A 13,447-nucleotide genomic window follows, 5' to 3' on the forward strand; every position below is an offset into this window, starting at 1 on the left:
AAGTATCTCTTACATATTTGCAAACCACAACACTTTCCCCTTAGAAACCTCAAAGAATTTTTTTTTTAAGCAGAGGAGAACCAAGCCCTCCTTTTGAAAGAATCAAAGTGAACAGGGAACTTCCTCTCCATTATTAATCTATCAACTTTGGTTTCATATTGCATCACCATTAAGATAATTTCTGCTTTCTATCACTTTAAGGTATGTTCCCAATAACTATCAGATCTGATAAAAGATCCCCAAAGCAGGACCTACATATGCTTATTATTAGCTGCTTTCTCTTTTAAAGCAGAGTGGTAGGTTAATAAGAAATATCAGATTACTCCTTTAAAAAAAATCATAGGCCAAAAATGAAATAAAACATTTCACACTGAAAAGTCAGTATTTGCAAGTCGTTAAAGGAAATTTTATAGGACAATGAGAATGTTTAATACGTTGGAACACCTAGATTAAAACATGTCTATTATTTACAAAACACAATATGCAGCTTGGAAAGTAATGAATCCATACCTGAAAAAAACAGATCATTAAGGCATTTTACTTAAGGTACTAGCATGTTAACAGATTTGAGATTTTTAAGTAAACCATGACACCTAAGATATGAATGCACACTTTATATGTGAAAGACACCATCTTGGACGCCAGAAATGATCATTTACGTGTCAGTTGCACTGAACAAATATTCAGAAAACTGAATGTCTTCTCTTTTGTCATTTATGTTTCATAAATAACACTAGAGCTTAAAATCAAACTATAACACATGAAGCAAACACTGTGGTTCCTGAGTAAGTATACTGAATGCTTCATATGTTGATATAGGTTCTTAAATGTTACAAAAATCAGTTTGGCTGTGTTTTACCCATAGAAGATTTAGAACAGTTTTTCACTTGTGTTATTTTAAATTTCAAGGTTTAAAGGCAAATCCTTCCTCAAAATGTCGTTTAAGGTTTTTGAACCATACATTTTGGTTCGTGTGTATGTGTGCGTTTAAACAGAACTCTGTATGACTGTTATTCTAGGAGTAGATACCTGGCTGAGAAAAGTAAGAAAACAGATCTGTAAGGACATGCAGAGGAATGTGCATGGTCTGGCTGGAAGGCTCACAATCAGGAATAAACTGCAGCACATAATGGCTGGAAAAGTTAATTAAGTCAACGTAACAGCGCCAATAGCGAAACGTTTTTGTTTGTTTTATTTTAATCTTGAAATTGTGGATGGGAGAAGAAATACACAGGTTACCTCCGTAATATATCTTGGTGAGGAACTCATTTTTCATTGTTCATTTACAAGTTTCTGAATTGCAGAACTTTGTAAGGAAAGCCTAAGAACCCCCTGGGAACAGTAGCAATTGGTACTACCTATTATAGGATCCAAGTAATTTTCACTTCCTTTTTGTGAAGAGCCTCAGTGGAGGTATCCAAGCCCTTCTGAAATGTTTGCAGAGAAAAGACAGAACGGGAGACAGACAGAATAGACAGACAGATGGATGACCATAGCAATGACAGTATACCAACCTTTGAAAGCCTGCCCCCCACACCAGCTCTTACACCCAAACCAAACCACAGACCAAAGCCCCCAGACTAGCTGTGTGACCAGAGCTGAGAGCAAAGGGCAGCGTGCCACCAGGTAGAAGCTGGCAGAACAGAGAATTTGGGCCATTCCACACCCTCCTAAGCATGACCCTGGGGCCATAAAGAGGCTCTGAACTAGTTAGATGAATCCTGCCGAGGACTTTGTAAAAAAAATAAATAATCATTACAATTATTCGCATTGCTTATGGAAAGCAATCACAAAGAAAAAGGTTTATCTGTTTCAATTTTTCCCACCTTTAAACTTGTTTGCTGGTTTTCCTGGAATCTTCCAGCAGGATTGCCATTGATATTTCAAAAACCACTTCCATTTTTCTTTATTTGGTTGGCTCTTTATTTTATTCCAAAACAAAAAGGAGTCAATCTCTTACAAGAAATAGAACACTGAAAAAATGGTCAGAGCTCACAGGATTCTAGGACAGCTATCATTCACGCAGAAGCCCTGCAAACCTGACTAATGAGGTTTTTGCCCCAAGATAGGACGTGTCTTACACCCATTTAGGAGGTGCTTCAAGGACCCGAGCTCATCAGGGTGGGAAGCCCGTGGAATTCGGTTTCGGAGTCAGTTCTGTGGTTACTTCGGACTCAAGGACTAACTTTTATAAACCATGACTGTTTCTTCCCTGGATACTTGTTCCCCAGTGGCTTCCTGGCTGCTGGGCTGATTAGGTTAGTTCTGTTCCTGGTCACCCTAAGCAGGTTAATGGGCAGAACTCATGGTCAGAGCAGCTCCAGACAAAGGCAACGGCACCAAATATCTGCCCAGCAGGTGTCCAATGGCCGGAATCGCCCAAGTGGCAGCACCTTCGTAAGGACAGATCACTATTGTTACTCTGCTGAAATTCCCAGAAAGGACAGTGGTTTACGGAGGCTCCACGTGGTGCAGCCTATTCTCACGCACACACTTACACGCTCACTCACTCACACGCACTCACACTCACACACACTGCTATAAAAATCACCCAACGTTGATGCTGCGTGAAGCATGATATCCAGAAAGCGATTATTCCTACAAATTTGCTATTAAAATTACCAAATCACCTACATGGCACAGACTGATTCTATTTCTGAAATAGACGTGTCTAATTTTTACAAATTCCAGAGAAAAGGAACAAGGGCCACAGCATGCTTTTTTAAGGAGAAAATATGCCTTCTATAACCTCATCACAGGAATAATGCAAAAATCTGGCTCTATTAAAATAAGCTCTAGTCCTGAGTTGAAAGACCACGAATCAAGAAAGAAATACAGTTTCGTATGTATGTAAAGTAAATTCATTATTTTAACTCAGACATAAATAGATCTCCCTGAAGGATCAATTCAAAATGGGACTCATTAGCCGAAAGGTTTAATGCCAGCCCCTCCCCTGGCCCGGTCAAGCCAGCAGTGCGCACTGGTGACATCGGGGAAGGAGAAAAGTGAGCAGCACACACTGTGGACCGGGATGGGCACAGAGGGCAGGGCCAGGCAATGCCACAGTTCAGACAGGAAGGTGCAGCTTTTTTATTGGATGTCTGCCCTCACAGCCTATACTTCTGGGCTGTTACCTTCCAAAGCGGATTCTCACTCTCCCATTGTATGTAAAAAATTGGAGGGTCTTCCCTGGTGGCGCAGTGGTTTAGAATCTGCCTGCCAATGCAGGGGACACGGGTTCGAGCCCTGGTCTGGGAAGATCCCACATGCCGCGGAGCAACTAAGCCCGTGCGCCGCAGCTACTGAGCCTGCGCGTCTGGAGCCTCTGCTCCGCAACAAGAGAGGCCGCGATAGTGAGAGGCCCGCGCACCGCGATGAAGAGTGGCCCCCGCTCGCCGCAACTAGAGAAAGCCCTCGCACAGAAACGAAGACCCAACACAGCCAAAAATAAATTTTAAAAATTATAAAAAATAAAATTAAAAAAAAGTGGAAATCAGCCTAGTCAAATCTTTTTGGAATAAATAAAATATAAATGCACAGGGAGGGAGGGCGCAGGTTGGCTCAGCAGATGCAAAACCTTGTACCCAGGTAGGCAGTGTCCAGGACTGAGACCAGCCCATTCTTCCTAAGGGCACATGGCAAAGCGGAGAGCGATTCGCAGAGGCCAGGGGTGGCTATGAAATCTACAAAAAGCCAAGGCGCTGCTGGCCTTCCAGAGCCGAAAGGCAGGGAAAGGAAGTGAAGGTTACTCTTAACTTATTCAGTCTGTTTTTACCAGAGGGGCCTCTGGAATTTATTTTCAGTGCTCCATGCTTGAATTGAAATGCCTCTCAACACTTTGCTTAAAATATTAAAACATACAGCATGTAAAACAGTTGGCTTTCTGTATCTCTAAACGCAAATTAAGGACGTTAAATTTTTATATGCCAACAGCAAAACCTGCAACTCAGAAACTAGATGAGGCTCAACCGTTAACAACTTTTAAAATCCTTTCGAGCGGACTCCTTAGGGTTTGGGGTCTGCAGGGGACCCTATCACTAATTTGGACAAGGCAACTCTTGTGTCTTTTGTAATAAATGATAACTGATTATCCCGACGAGTAGAGACTTTCCATGTGAAATGCAGAGTATTTTGAACCCCAGCCAGACTCATCAAGATGATTTCCAAAATGCCAAAACAGGAACTTCCTATAATAAATAACCTATCACATTTACATCTCGAATTAGCAAATCTGGAAGAAAACGTGTAGTTTCAGCGCCAAAACAGAGATGGCTAAAGCCTGGCCACCCCGAGCCCGCACCCCAACCTCCACCTCCATCTGCGCTCTTCAGCTCTCAGAGCACAAACACGGGTCCAGGTGCAAATGCTCAACTTGCAAGGAATACAGAGCACAGAAAAGGACTGTAGGCTTGACTGTTGGTAATCCCCGTGGCCGCTCACCATTGGAAGTGGTGCTGGAGGCCACGGCTTTCTCGCTGACGTCTGGTCGAGTGGAGTATTTCACTATGGAATTCTCCACTTTCTTCTTCTCAGTGGTCGTGGAGCTCTGGGACTGGGCCTCCATGACGCCTTCTCATTACTTCAGCTCTGGGCGACCAGGAACCCCTACAAAAACAGCAGCGCCATCAATTTCAAATAAGAAGGGGAAAAAGGAAATCCCACTCCGAAGGCCACTTCACCTGTCACCTGAGGAGGTGCCTGGAGCATCAGCTAATTCAAAATCTGGAAGCCCCTTACCCGCTGGCTTTCTTGCAAAAAGGCCTCAAAGTGCTAGTAACAAGCCAGGCGAATTCTGTCTACACGTGCAAAAGGAGGAGAAAGGGACTTGTCCACAATGTGGGACTTCTCCCCAAATCCTACTGGGCATTTGTTATTAAATGGTCTAAATATCTCCATCTTCAGCTGTGTTTACGGCGAGAAATCCAAGCGTCACATTACTCCTTCAAGCCACATCTACAAATGCCTCCGACACTTATAAGAAAGTGGCCACTTTTCTATGAAGGGGCAGTAGGACAACTTTCCAAGCCAGGGAAGTTTTTTAGTTATTAGTTAGATGTTTTAAAGAGTGACCGACAATTTCTCCCATCCAAGCCCAACTCCAAATTCTGAATCAGAGAATTCTGGCCGATGATTTTGCTTCCCTCACCAAGATATGTGAATCGCAACATGCCTCTTAAACCTAATTCTTTCAGGAAAACCATACACTTTAAGCTTTCTTAAAACAGCAGAACGTTTCCATTCATTTAAGTTACATTTTTAAAACAAACAAAGGTGATAGAACAACACACTCTGGATCCCACAGGAAAAGGCAAAAGATCACCCACAGCAAAGGCTGGAACCACTTAAGAAATATTAAAACTCAGCTAAAGGCAAGGGCAGTTAGTCTGTCTTTCACCAGCTTCATTCATGTGATAATCGCCCTAACTCATCATTCATCAATTTTCACTCTGTTTGGTTCCCGTTCTTTTTTGGCAGTCATGATCTACACCTACGAAGAATACAAGAGAAGATGACAAGTCTCCTCTCTACCACGTTTCCCTCAAGCTCTCTAGATTGTGGGCACTTCTTTGGTGGAGTCACCTGCCTGTTTTCTACATTTAGCGGAGGCCACCGTGTTCCATCAAAACAAGGATGAGAGAAATAAAACAAGCGAGTGCTTCACAGACTAAAAGAGTTAAAGTACCAGACGGAAGATTTTGAGTCATCCTTAACTCAAACTTGCAAAGGAACTGCAATCTGGGATAAGTAACTGGAAAAGCTGAAGGCCCAGAGGCCTCATGGCCCTGGAGCACCAGTTCTTCCAGTAACTTCCATTTCTTTTCTTGATTATCCAGTGGCATTCACCGTAAAACACACAAGTTATTTACAACAGCTTTTCTAGAATAAAAAAGACAAAAAGACGCCCTAGGTTAAATGTACATATCAATTATAAGATCCACTCTGAATGCAGAAACATCCCTCAAAGAGTCCCCACAGGGGCTTCCCTGGTGGCGCAGCGGTTGAGAGTCCGCCTGCCAATGCAGGGGACACGGGTTCGTGCCCCGGTCCGGGAAGATCCCACATGCCGCGGAGTGGCTGGGCCCGTGAGGTATGGCCGCTGAGCCTGCGCGTCCGGAGCCTGCGCTCCGCAACGGGAGAGGCCACAACAGTGACAGGCCCGTGTACCACCAAAAAAAAAAAAAAGAGCCCCCATAGATCACAACAGTGAAGGAATATAGACCTTCTTTTCTCAAGGCTGCCACGGTACACAAGTCCACAGGGGAGGGCTTGATTGGCACCCCCTGGAGTTGTCCAGTGCCTCAGTTTCCTCATCTGTCACATGACAGTGTCACACAGTGGGACTTCACCTTGGGGGTGGGAATGGGGGGTGTCCAGTCCTCTTTAAGAATATGTTAAAACTTACGGACCCTCTCCCCCCAGAATCCCCTTAAGTGCACCAAAAACTGTCCATTTGATTTCCAAGGGATCACAGGCCCTCCAAACCAGTTAAAGAACCCCTGAAGGAGAAATTCTCAACCACCCCTTCTAGCTCTACCAAGCTCAGAATGATTCTCTAAATTTTTTACATGCTCCCCCCAAATTGACTTAAAGATCATTTTTAAAGCATGCCACGAGAACAATTCAACCCACTCCATGGCACTGTTTCTCAGCGTGGTACAAAAGCCACCTGCATCAGCCTTGTTTCGGTGCTTGCAAAACATTCAGAGCTGCAGGTCCAACCCCTGATGTCTCTGAGGTGACCCCTGGAACCTTTATCTGAACAGCACTGGTGACTATCAGCTTCAGTGAAGCTCGCAGACAATTGCTCTACCTATTTTTTGTTTGCTGCTCTGTACCCAATACTGTAGGTGGTCCTCACTGAAGTCTTGGCACTTTGGATGAAGTACTGAATTCCAACAGCCCAAAAGAGCCTATCCCAACTGCCATCCCGATAATGAACTCTGCATCGGTCGGGAATCTTTGTTGAATGTCCGTCTTCCCCTCCGGACCCTAGACTCCAAAGGCCGGGCTATCTACCCAGCACCTCATACCTGTAAGAACATTTACTGAGTAATAAGCGATCCAGCAATGATCCCATGACCCAGACAGCTCAGCAGTGTCTTAAATCTTAATTGTCATAGATTTAGCTACATAGCTTTTCTTTTATAGCCTGTGTTTCTTTGTAAACTGGCAAATTATATCAAAACTAAAAACTTTAATAGGAATATTTAATTAATCAAAACACTCCATTCTCAACCATTTTGGAGAAAAGGGGGCACTTACTATAATTGTTTCCCTCAAAACACAAATACAGTTTTACCGGTCGAATCTGGATGGAATTTACGAATACTGGACACAGAAACAAGCTAATGGACCAGAGTGGGGAAAGAAAAAAAAAGCCATGAAGAGATGGGATTCTTGTCTCTTCCTTAGGAGAGGGAACTAATTAATAGTAGCGAAGAGACAAGTCACCAAAGCTCCTTGACAAACTTGGTTTTTGTGGAGTTGTTGGTTTTTCCCCCAAGCGAAAGACTTCATTTTAACAAAGCAATAAAAACCCTCCAAATACTCATCACCAGAGAGAGGCTCAGTGAGAAGAGGTAAAGCCCCAGGCGCTGATTGAAATTGCACTAATTAATGGTCTTGGAGAACACTAATTCCTCCCCCCACCCCCTGTTCAAAATGGATTTTTAAAAAAATAGACCCTTGGTCACTCAAAAGTCTACCCCCTTCTTCTGTTTTGACAACTTATTTTTGGATCTCATTAGTTAGTAACTAATTATTTAAAAGTGTGGTTTATGCTTGGAACAAGGCTATAAAAATGGCAACTTGCCAAGGCAGACATCTGCTTCCTGTATATCCCTATAAATTATATCAGCTTATTTTACTGATAAAAACCCAACTTTGTCCCTGTCAGTTACAAAGGAGAAAGTTGGGTTTTTTAAATAACTTTATTTATTTATTTACTTTTGGCTGTGTTGCGTCTTCATTGCAGTGCGCGGGCTTCTCACTGCAGTGGCTTCTCTTGTCGCGGAACACAGACTATCTAGGCATGTGGGCTTCAGTAGCTGTGGCACACGGGCTCAGCAGTTGTGGCGCACGGGCTTAGCTGCTCCGCGGCATGTGGGATCTTCCCGGACCAGAGCTCGAACCCATGTCCCCTGCATTGGCAGGCGGATTCTTAACCACTGCGCCACCAGGGAAGCCCTAAAGGAGAAAGTTTTAACATTCTAGACTCTCACACCTCATCAAAACTCTGCACCAAGAGTTAGGGAGCAGAAAAGAGTGCTTGCTTCTAGCTGGGGTGGCAATTTTTTCATAGACTACTCAGCCGAGTTGGGAAACTCAGTCCTGAGTTGATACAGGAAAGCATGAGGTACAGAAGTGACCCGTAAAAATTCCTGATGGAATCCTAAAACATACATAACTAGGGCCGTAGCCTATAGGACTCCTTATAAAACCTGGCGTTTCCTAAATAATAAAGTATAATTTATTTAGAACGTAACTCTCAAGGAGAACTTTTTGGTTCTGCTTCACTTCAAAGATCTTTCTCTGAGGAAAACATGCCACTGGTTTTTAGATGTGAATGAAATGAGACTTTTAGACCCTGCTCCCTTTCTTACAGGGCCAAACTGTTCTCCCTCAATCCTTTTCATCACTGCAACATTACATGCAAGATTTGCTGGCATGCCCCTTGACTTTTTATGCTTATGAAGAAAAAGAGCAAAAAGAAAAACTATTTGTAGCTGATGTTTGAGTCCCAGCAGCTTGGGTATATGGGAAAAACAAACACAAAGCAAAACAAAAAACCCTGCAGCCAGGAAAAACCGCTCTGCTAAGATGACCTGCTAAAAGCCTGACGTTTCATAGGTAAATGCAGGAATGAAAATGCCTTCTTGAACGCAAACAGTCATGGCTTTTCCCCATTCAGCTGTCCCTGATCCTTCTGTAATTTTCCCGAGGCCTAAACCCAGGGCACAATTATTTCCGGACCCTCTTTTAAAAGTAATCCCTCTCCTACTAGCAACCTGCCCACAGGAGGGTCTTTCCTTTCTAGATTATAAATCTGAACTTGCGTCAACCTCCTACCAAACGAGACGTCCTATCCTGGAGCCACTGACCAGGTGATGCTGTAGTGCATGTCTCCACTTGAAAGGCAGCCAAAGAAAAGCTGCAACATTTATTACCAATTTGAAGAAATGGCAGGGAGGGGGGAAGACCTGCATTGGAAACAGCACTCCCCCACCCCACCCCTGCAAAGCCTCGGTTGGCCCTCTCTTGAGAGTGGCCACTTGGAGCTGCAATTAAAAAAATACAAAAACAAAACAAAACCCCAAAAAACCCAAGAACTTTCATCTTTGCAAAGATAAGTTGTCATTTGTGTGCTTCTTTTTCCATTTAGTAAGCAGTGGGCTGTGGTCAGTGCTGCCTGGGAGCGCTCGCAACCTGCGCTTCCACGCCAGCTTCCTTTCTGTTCCCCGCACGGTTCCAGGGTCCGCGTCTTCACATCTCGGCCGCGTCTCCGCGTCCCAGCCGCCTCCCCCCCGCCGGGATCCCGGCGTCGCCGTGCGGGCCCCGCTCCCCGCACGCGGTCGCAGTCGGTGCAGCGGAGGCCTCGGGGCGCCCGCCTCGCCGTCTGCTCCCTCCCCGGCGCGGGCAGACCCGGCCGCAGCTCCCGGTCAGCGCCCCGAGCCCGGAGCGCCCGGCCGCGCAGCGCTGGTTCCTCGGAATCGGCCGGCCCCGCTCGGATCCGCCCTCCGGCAGCGACCCCCCGGAAAGCGCAGAGCAGGGGCCGGACGATCGGAACCCCGCAGGGCCTCCGCCGCCCAAAGAGCAGCCCTCTGCACTCTGCATCACCCCGGTCACCGGCTCCCAGGGCACTGGAAAACTCTCGGCACAACTGGGCAGCATCTCCAGCAGACAGCGGTCGGTGGCCGCCCCGCATGCAGTCACACAACTGCTTCACTGGCTGAATTCGGAGAGAGGCAACTTTCCGGGCACTTTGCAAGGCAACACCCTCTGTTCGGCACTACAGTACAACACTGCGGAACCCTTGACGTCTTCAGGAAAGCCCTGGCTGTGTGCGTCACTTCACCAAACTTCTAACTCGCTTCACCGGCTCTTAACCCTGTTCCCAATGTTGTTCGTTCATCAGCTGCCCCACATAGATTAGGTGTTGTGAATGATGTAGGCACAGACCCATCTCATGGGCTCTAGGGGAGGAGGGCCCTCAGTGGGGTTCCAAGGTTCAACCTTAACCACGAGGCTTTAGACAGTAAATGGAGAGCGTGAGAAATCGCAATTCTGGGAACATGTGCAAAAATCAGCCTTTCCCCTTGCAGATCTCTGCAGTGAACCCTGGGAATGCGCATACAAGCAGGATTCCATGATGGGTTAAACCCTTACAATGTTCAAAAGGAAGCGCCAGGGCTAAAACCAACGTTTGAAATGATGTTTGAACTGTATAAAACGACTTTCTAATCGAAGGTGAAATGAAACAGTAGCTATAAACTGATATAATGCATCCTTTGTGAACAGCAGACTCCTTCATTTATTTCCCTAATCCAGCTGGTTTATTTTTCAGTGGCCTGAATTTGGGTTTTCCTTTTTTTTTTTTTCTTAATGCATTTAAAGATTTAAAACAACTAAGTTAAAAGCCTGATTCGTGGCAACCTGATCAGTTTCTGATGGGTTAAAACAGCTATTGCCAAGGAGGGATCAGAAAAAAGAGGCATTCCAGGAGGAAGGGGCAGCACTTTGAACAGCATGGCGATTAGGCCTTAAGTGAGTAATGATTCTCTGCAACCCAGGGAACTCCTTGCTCAAGAGGAATAAGACTTTCCTCCAGAGAAAGTACCTTTACTTACACCTGCCCGTATATTAACAAGCTGAATGATCTTCCTAATATGCTAATATTTCAAAAATCCAGAAGAACTAGCCTGTGTAAGGATTTCTAAGGCGCTGCCACCGTAACACTGAAAAGTGACATTTCTCTCATACTGTATTACTTACTAGCAGATTACCTGCTCCTTCAAGACACCAGTCTGAGAGCAACCGTTTAGGTAAAATTCCTATTAAATAGTTATACCTTCCTGCAGCATTAAAATTCAGTTCCTAAAGAACATGACTGCTCTAGGAAAAGTTTTGGGTTTTTTTTGAAAATCAAGAAGCACAAACTAATGCTGATTTTAACTTTTGAGCAATTCTGGAAGTGAGAAACAGCATGAGTTTCCATGAGCCAAATTTAGAGAATTTGAGACATTTCAGTGGATTTCATGTAATCATGCTTTACAGAAAACCTCTTATAGGTTGGTAATGTGGTTGATGTTTCCTGGTGCTCAAAATACCTTTCTGAACTTAAAATCAATTAGATATGCATAACTTCTGTGACACACCAACAGTTCCCAAGATTCCTAAGGCTTCCTCTCCCTCCCCTGTCTGCACTGCCTTTCTTTCCGGCAAGCTCAACTCCGTAAGTTCTTAATGAAATCTTCATGAATTTTTAACTATAGTATTTTTAAATGTGCAATTATTTTACCTTTACATGAGATTCCCCCCGCCCCCGTAATGAGGAAAGCCGGAAGCCTAAAGCCGTAACTGCAAGTAAGAAAGCTCCTATCTGTTCAAGTTGCCAAAAATGGTCTTTCGTAGCCTAGAGGGTTCCCCAAATCTGCTGCCTATTGCTTTCGGATCTTTCTTTCCCAGTTTCTGAAGCTCCTAATCTCAGATAAACAGTGTTCATGACAGACGTCCCTCGAAAGGGAATGGAATTACTCTAAGGGGAAGTAATTGCCTGGCTACGGACTGAGTTTGGTTTTAGTAGATTAACTACATCTCAACTTTTAAGAAACCCATATATTTAATTAACTTCAACTACTGAAAAGCATATTTGACGTGAAGTCATCACTGCTACTAGCGTTAAAATCACAAATTGCATTCTGCGTGCCAGTTTTACTTTTCTGCCATGTGTATTTAAAAGGAAAGATCATCGGCTACTCTGACGTTCTCTGCTGCCAGGAGGACTTTATGAGAAACAGTTGAAGGGTAAAGGTCTCTATTTCATACTTGTTACTGTTTCTGAGTTTTGCAAAAACTATGAAACACCAGTTCCGTGTACTTTGGTTAGGCTTTGCAGGAAGTGCCCTGCATAGCAGGTGCCATGACGGAATGAGCTGGCATCCCCGACTTTCTGTGGGCTTGCTGGAGACAGACAATCCCAGACAGAAAAGGACATCTTTAGGTCAGTTATTGGTCTATAGATCCCGCTAAGCTCATGAAAACTGCATTTCCCTTAAACCTACGTGTATCACGAAAACAGCATGACTGATCAAAGGTGACCCTTGTCTCACTTCCCTAGGGTGTACAGGTATTAAAAGTTTTCATACATTTTCAGAAGAAAAAAATCCCTACATTTAAAAATCCTTCTTAGAGAACTTCTATAACTTTTGGCTCCTAGAATCAGGTGTGCCTTTACAATCAAGCTTAAGAGAGTAGAATACATGTTCTATGCATAGGAATATACTTTTAAACCATCACAAATAGGAGACCAATATCTGCTGGGTGTTAAAATCAGCTGGAGATCTCCCAAAGGCACTTATTTTTTTTGTCTGGTACTGTTCATCATACTTCATCCTCCCGATTTTTAAACTGGGGATTCTTGAATCTTAACTGCAACTTGAAAAGCACATCTTTCATGACTTAAGGATTTTTAATCAGGGCTTATTCAGTAACAATTCCCCCCTGGTCCACTCAGCCTATCAACTTTGCAGAATTCTACAGCTGTCTTACTTTTTGGCCCCTGCCCACCAATCATGTACAAAACCGCCAATGTAAACTATACCAAACGATGCACCCTCCCAGTGAAATGCCCTGGTGTGGGATGTCATTTGAACCTCACAGTTCAAACAGCAGAAGTTGTCCTGAAGTGGCGTGGCCTGGTCCACGCTCCATTCAGATTTCCAGACATCTTAGTTCATTAAGGCTTCATTCTTGAGCTACTGCCTGAGGTTCCTCGACACACAGGTAACTCCCCTGAGACTGAATTATTCTTTTCTAAAATACCACAAGCTGAAATCGAGAATATGGTTTAACTGCTTCATTCCTTCATTACGACAATTGGAGAATTAGCTTTCATCTGAACTGTGAGTTTTCAGTCTCTTTTCGTAAAAATCCATAGTTTGGAATGTACAGCACTCTGGAATACCGTTAGGTGTTTTATGCAATCTCCCCCCAAAGTTCAAGTAGCTAAAGCTGCATATTTCCACATGAAAATAAACAAATAAGATGTCACACTGCCTTCTGACAGAGATTTAAATAAAAGGCCACTTATCTCCCATTATTTAATTTCATTTTGCAGCATAAAAATTACCCAAATATACCAACAAATGCTGATGTTTCAAACATACTCCTGTGTCACACACACACACACACACACACACACACACAAACACACGCATGCCAACACCCC

The 13,447-nt window shown here is 44.1% G+C and overlaps 1 protein-coding gene across 1 annotated transcript in view; it reads right to left on the minus strand.

The window, feature by feature from the left end:
* The window catches only part of GLI3 (GLI family zinc finger 3), a 286,648-nt gene that overhangs the window by 268,199 nt on the left and 5,002 nt on the right, over positions 1–13,447 (minus strand). The window contains exon 2 of the mRNA XM_030871185.2: positions 4,441–4,605. Coding sequence (XP_030727045.2) covers positions 4,441–4,564 — 124 coding nt within the window. The 5' untranslated portion in view covers positions 4,565–4,605. The remainder of the gene's footprint in view (positions 1–4,440; positions 4,606–13,447) is intronic.

This window comes from Globicephala melas, chromosome 9, assembly GCF_963455315.2.
Source record: "Globicephala melas chromosome 9, mGloMel1.2, whole genome shotgun sequence".
NCBI lineage: Eukaryota > Metazoa > Chordata > Mammalia > Artiodactyla > Delphinidae > Globicephala > Globicephala melas.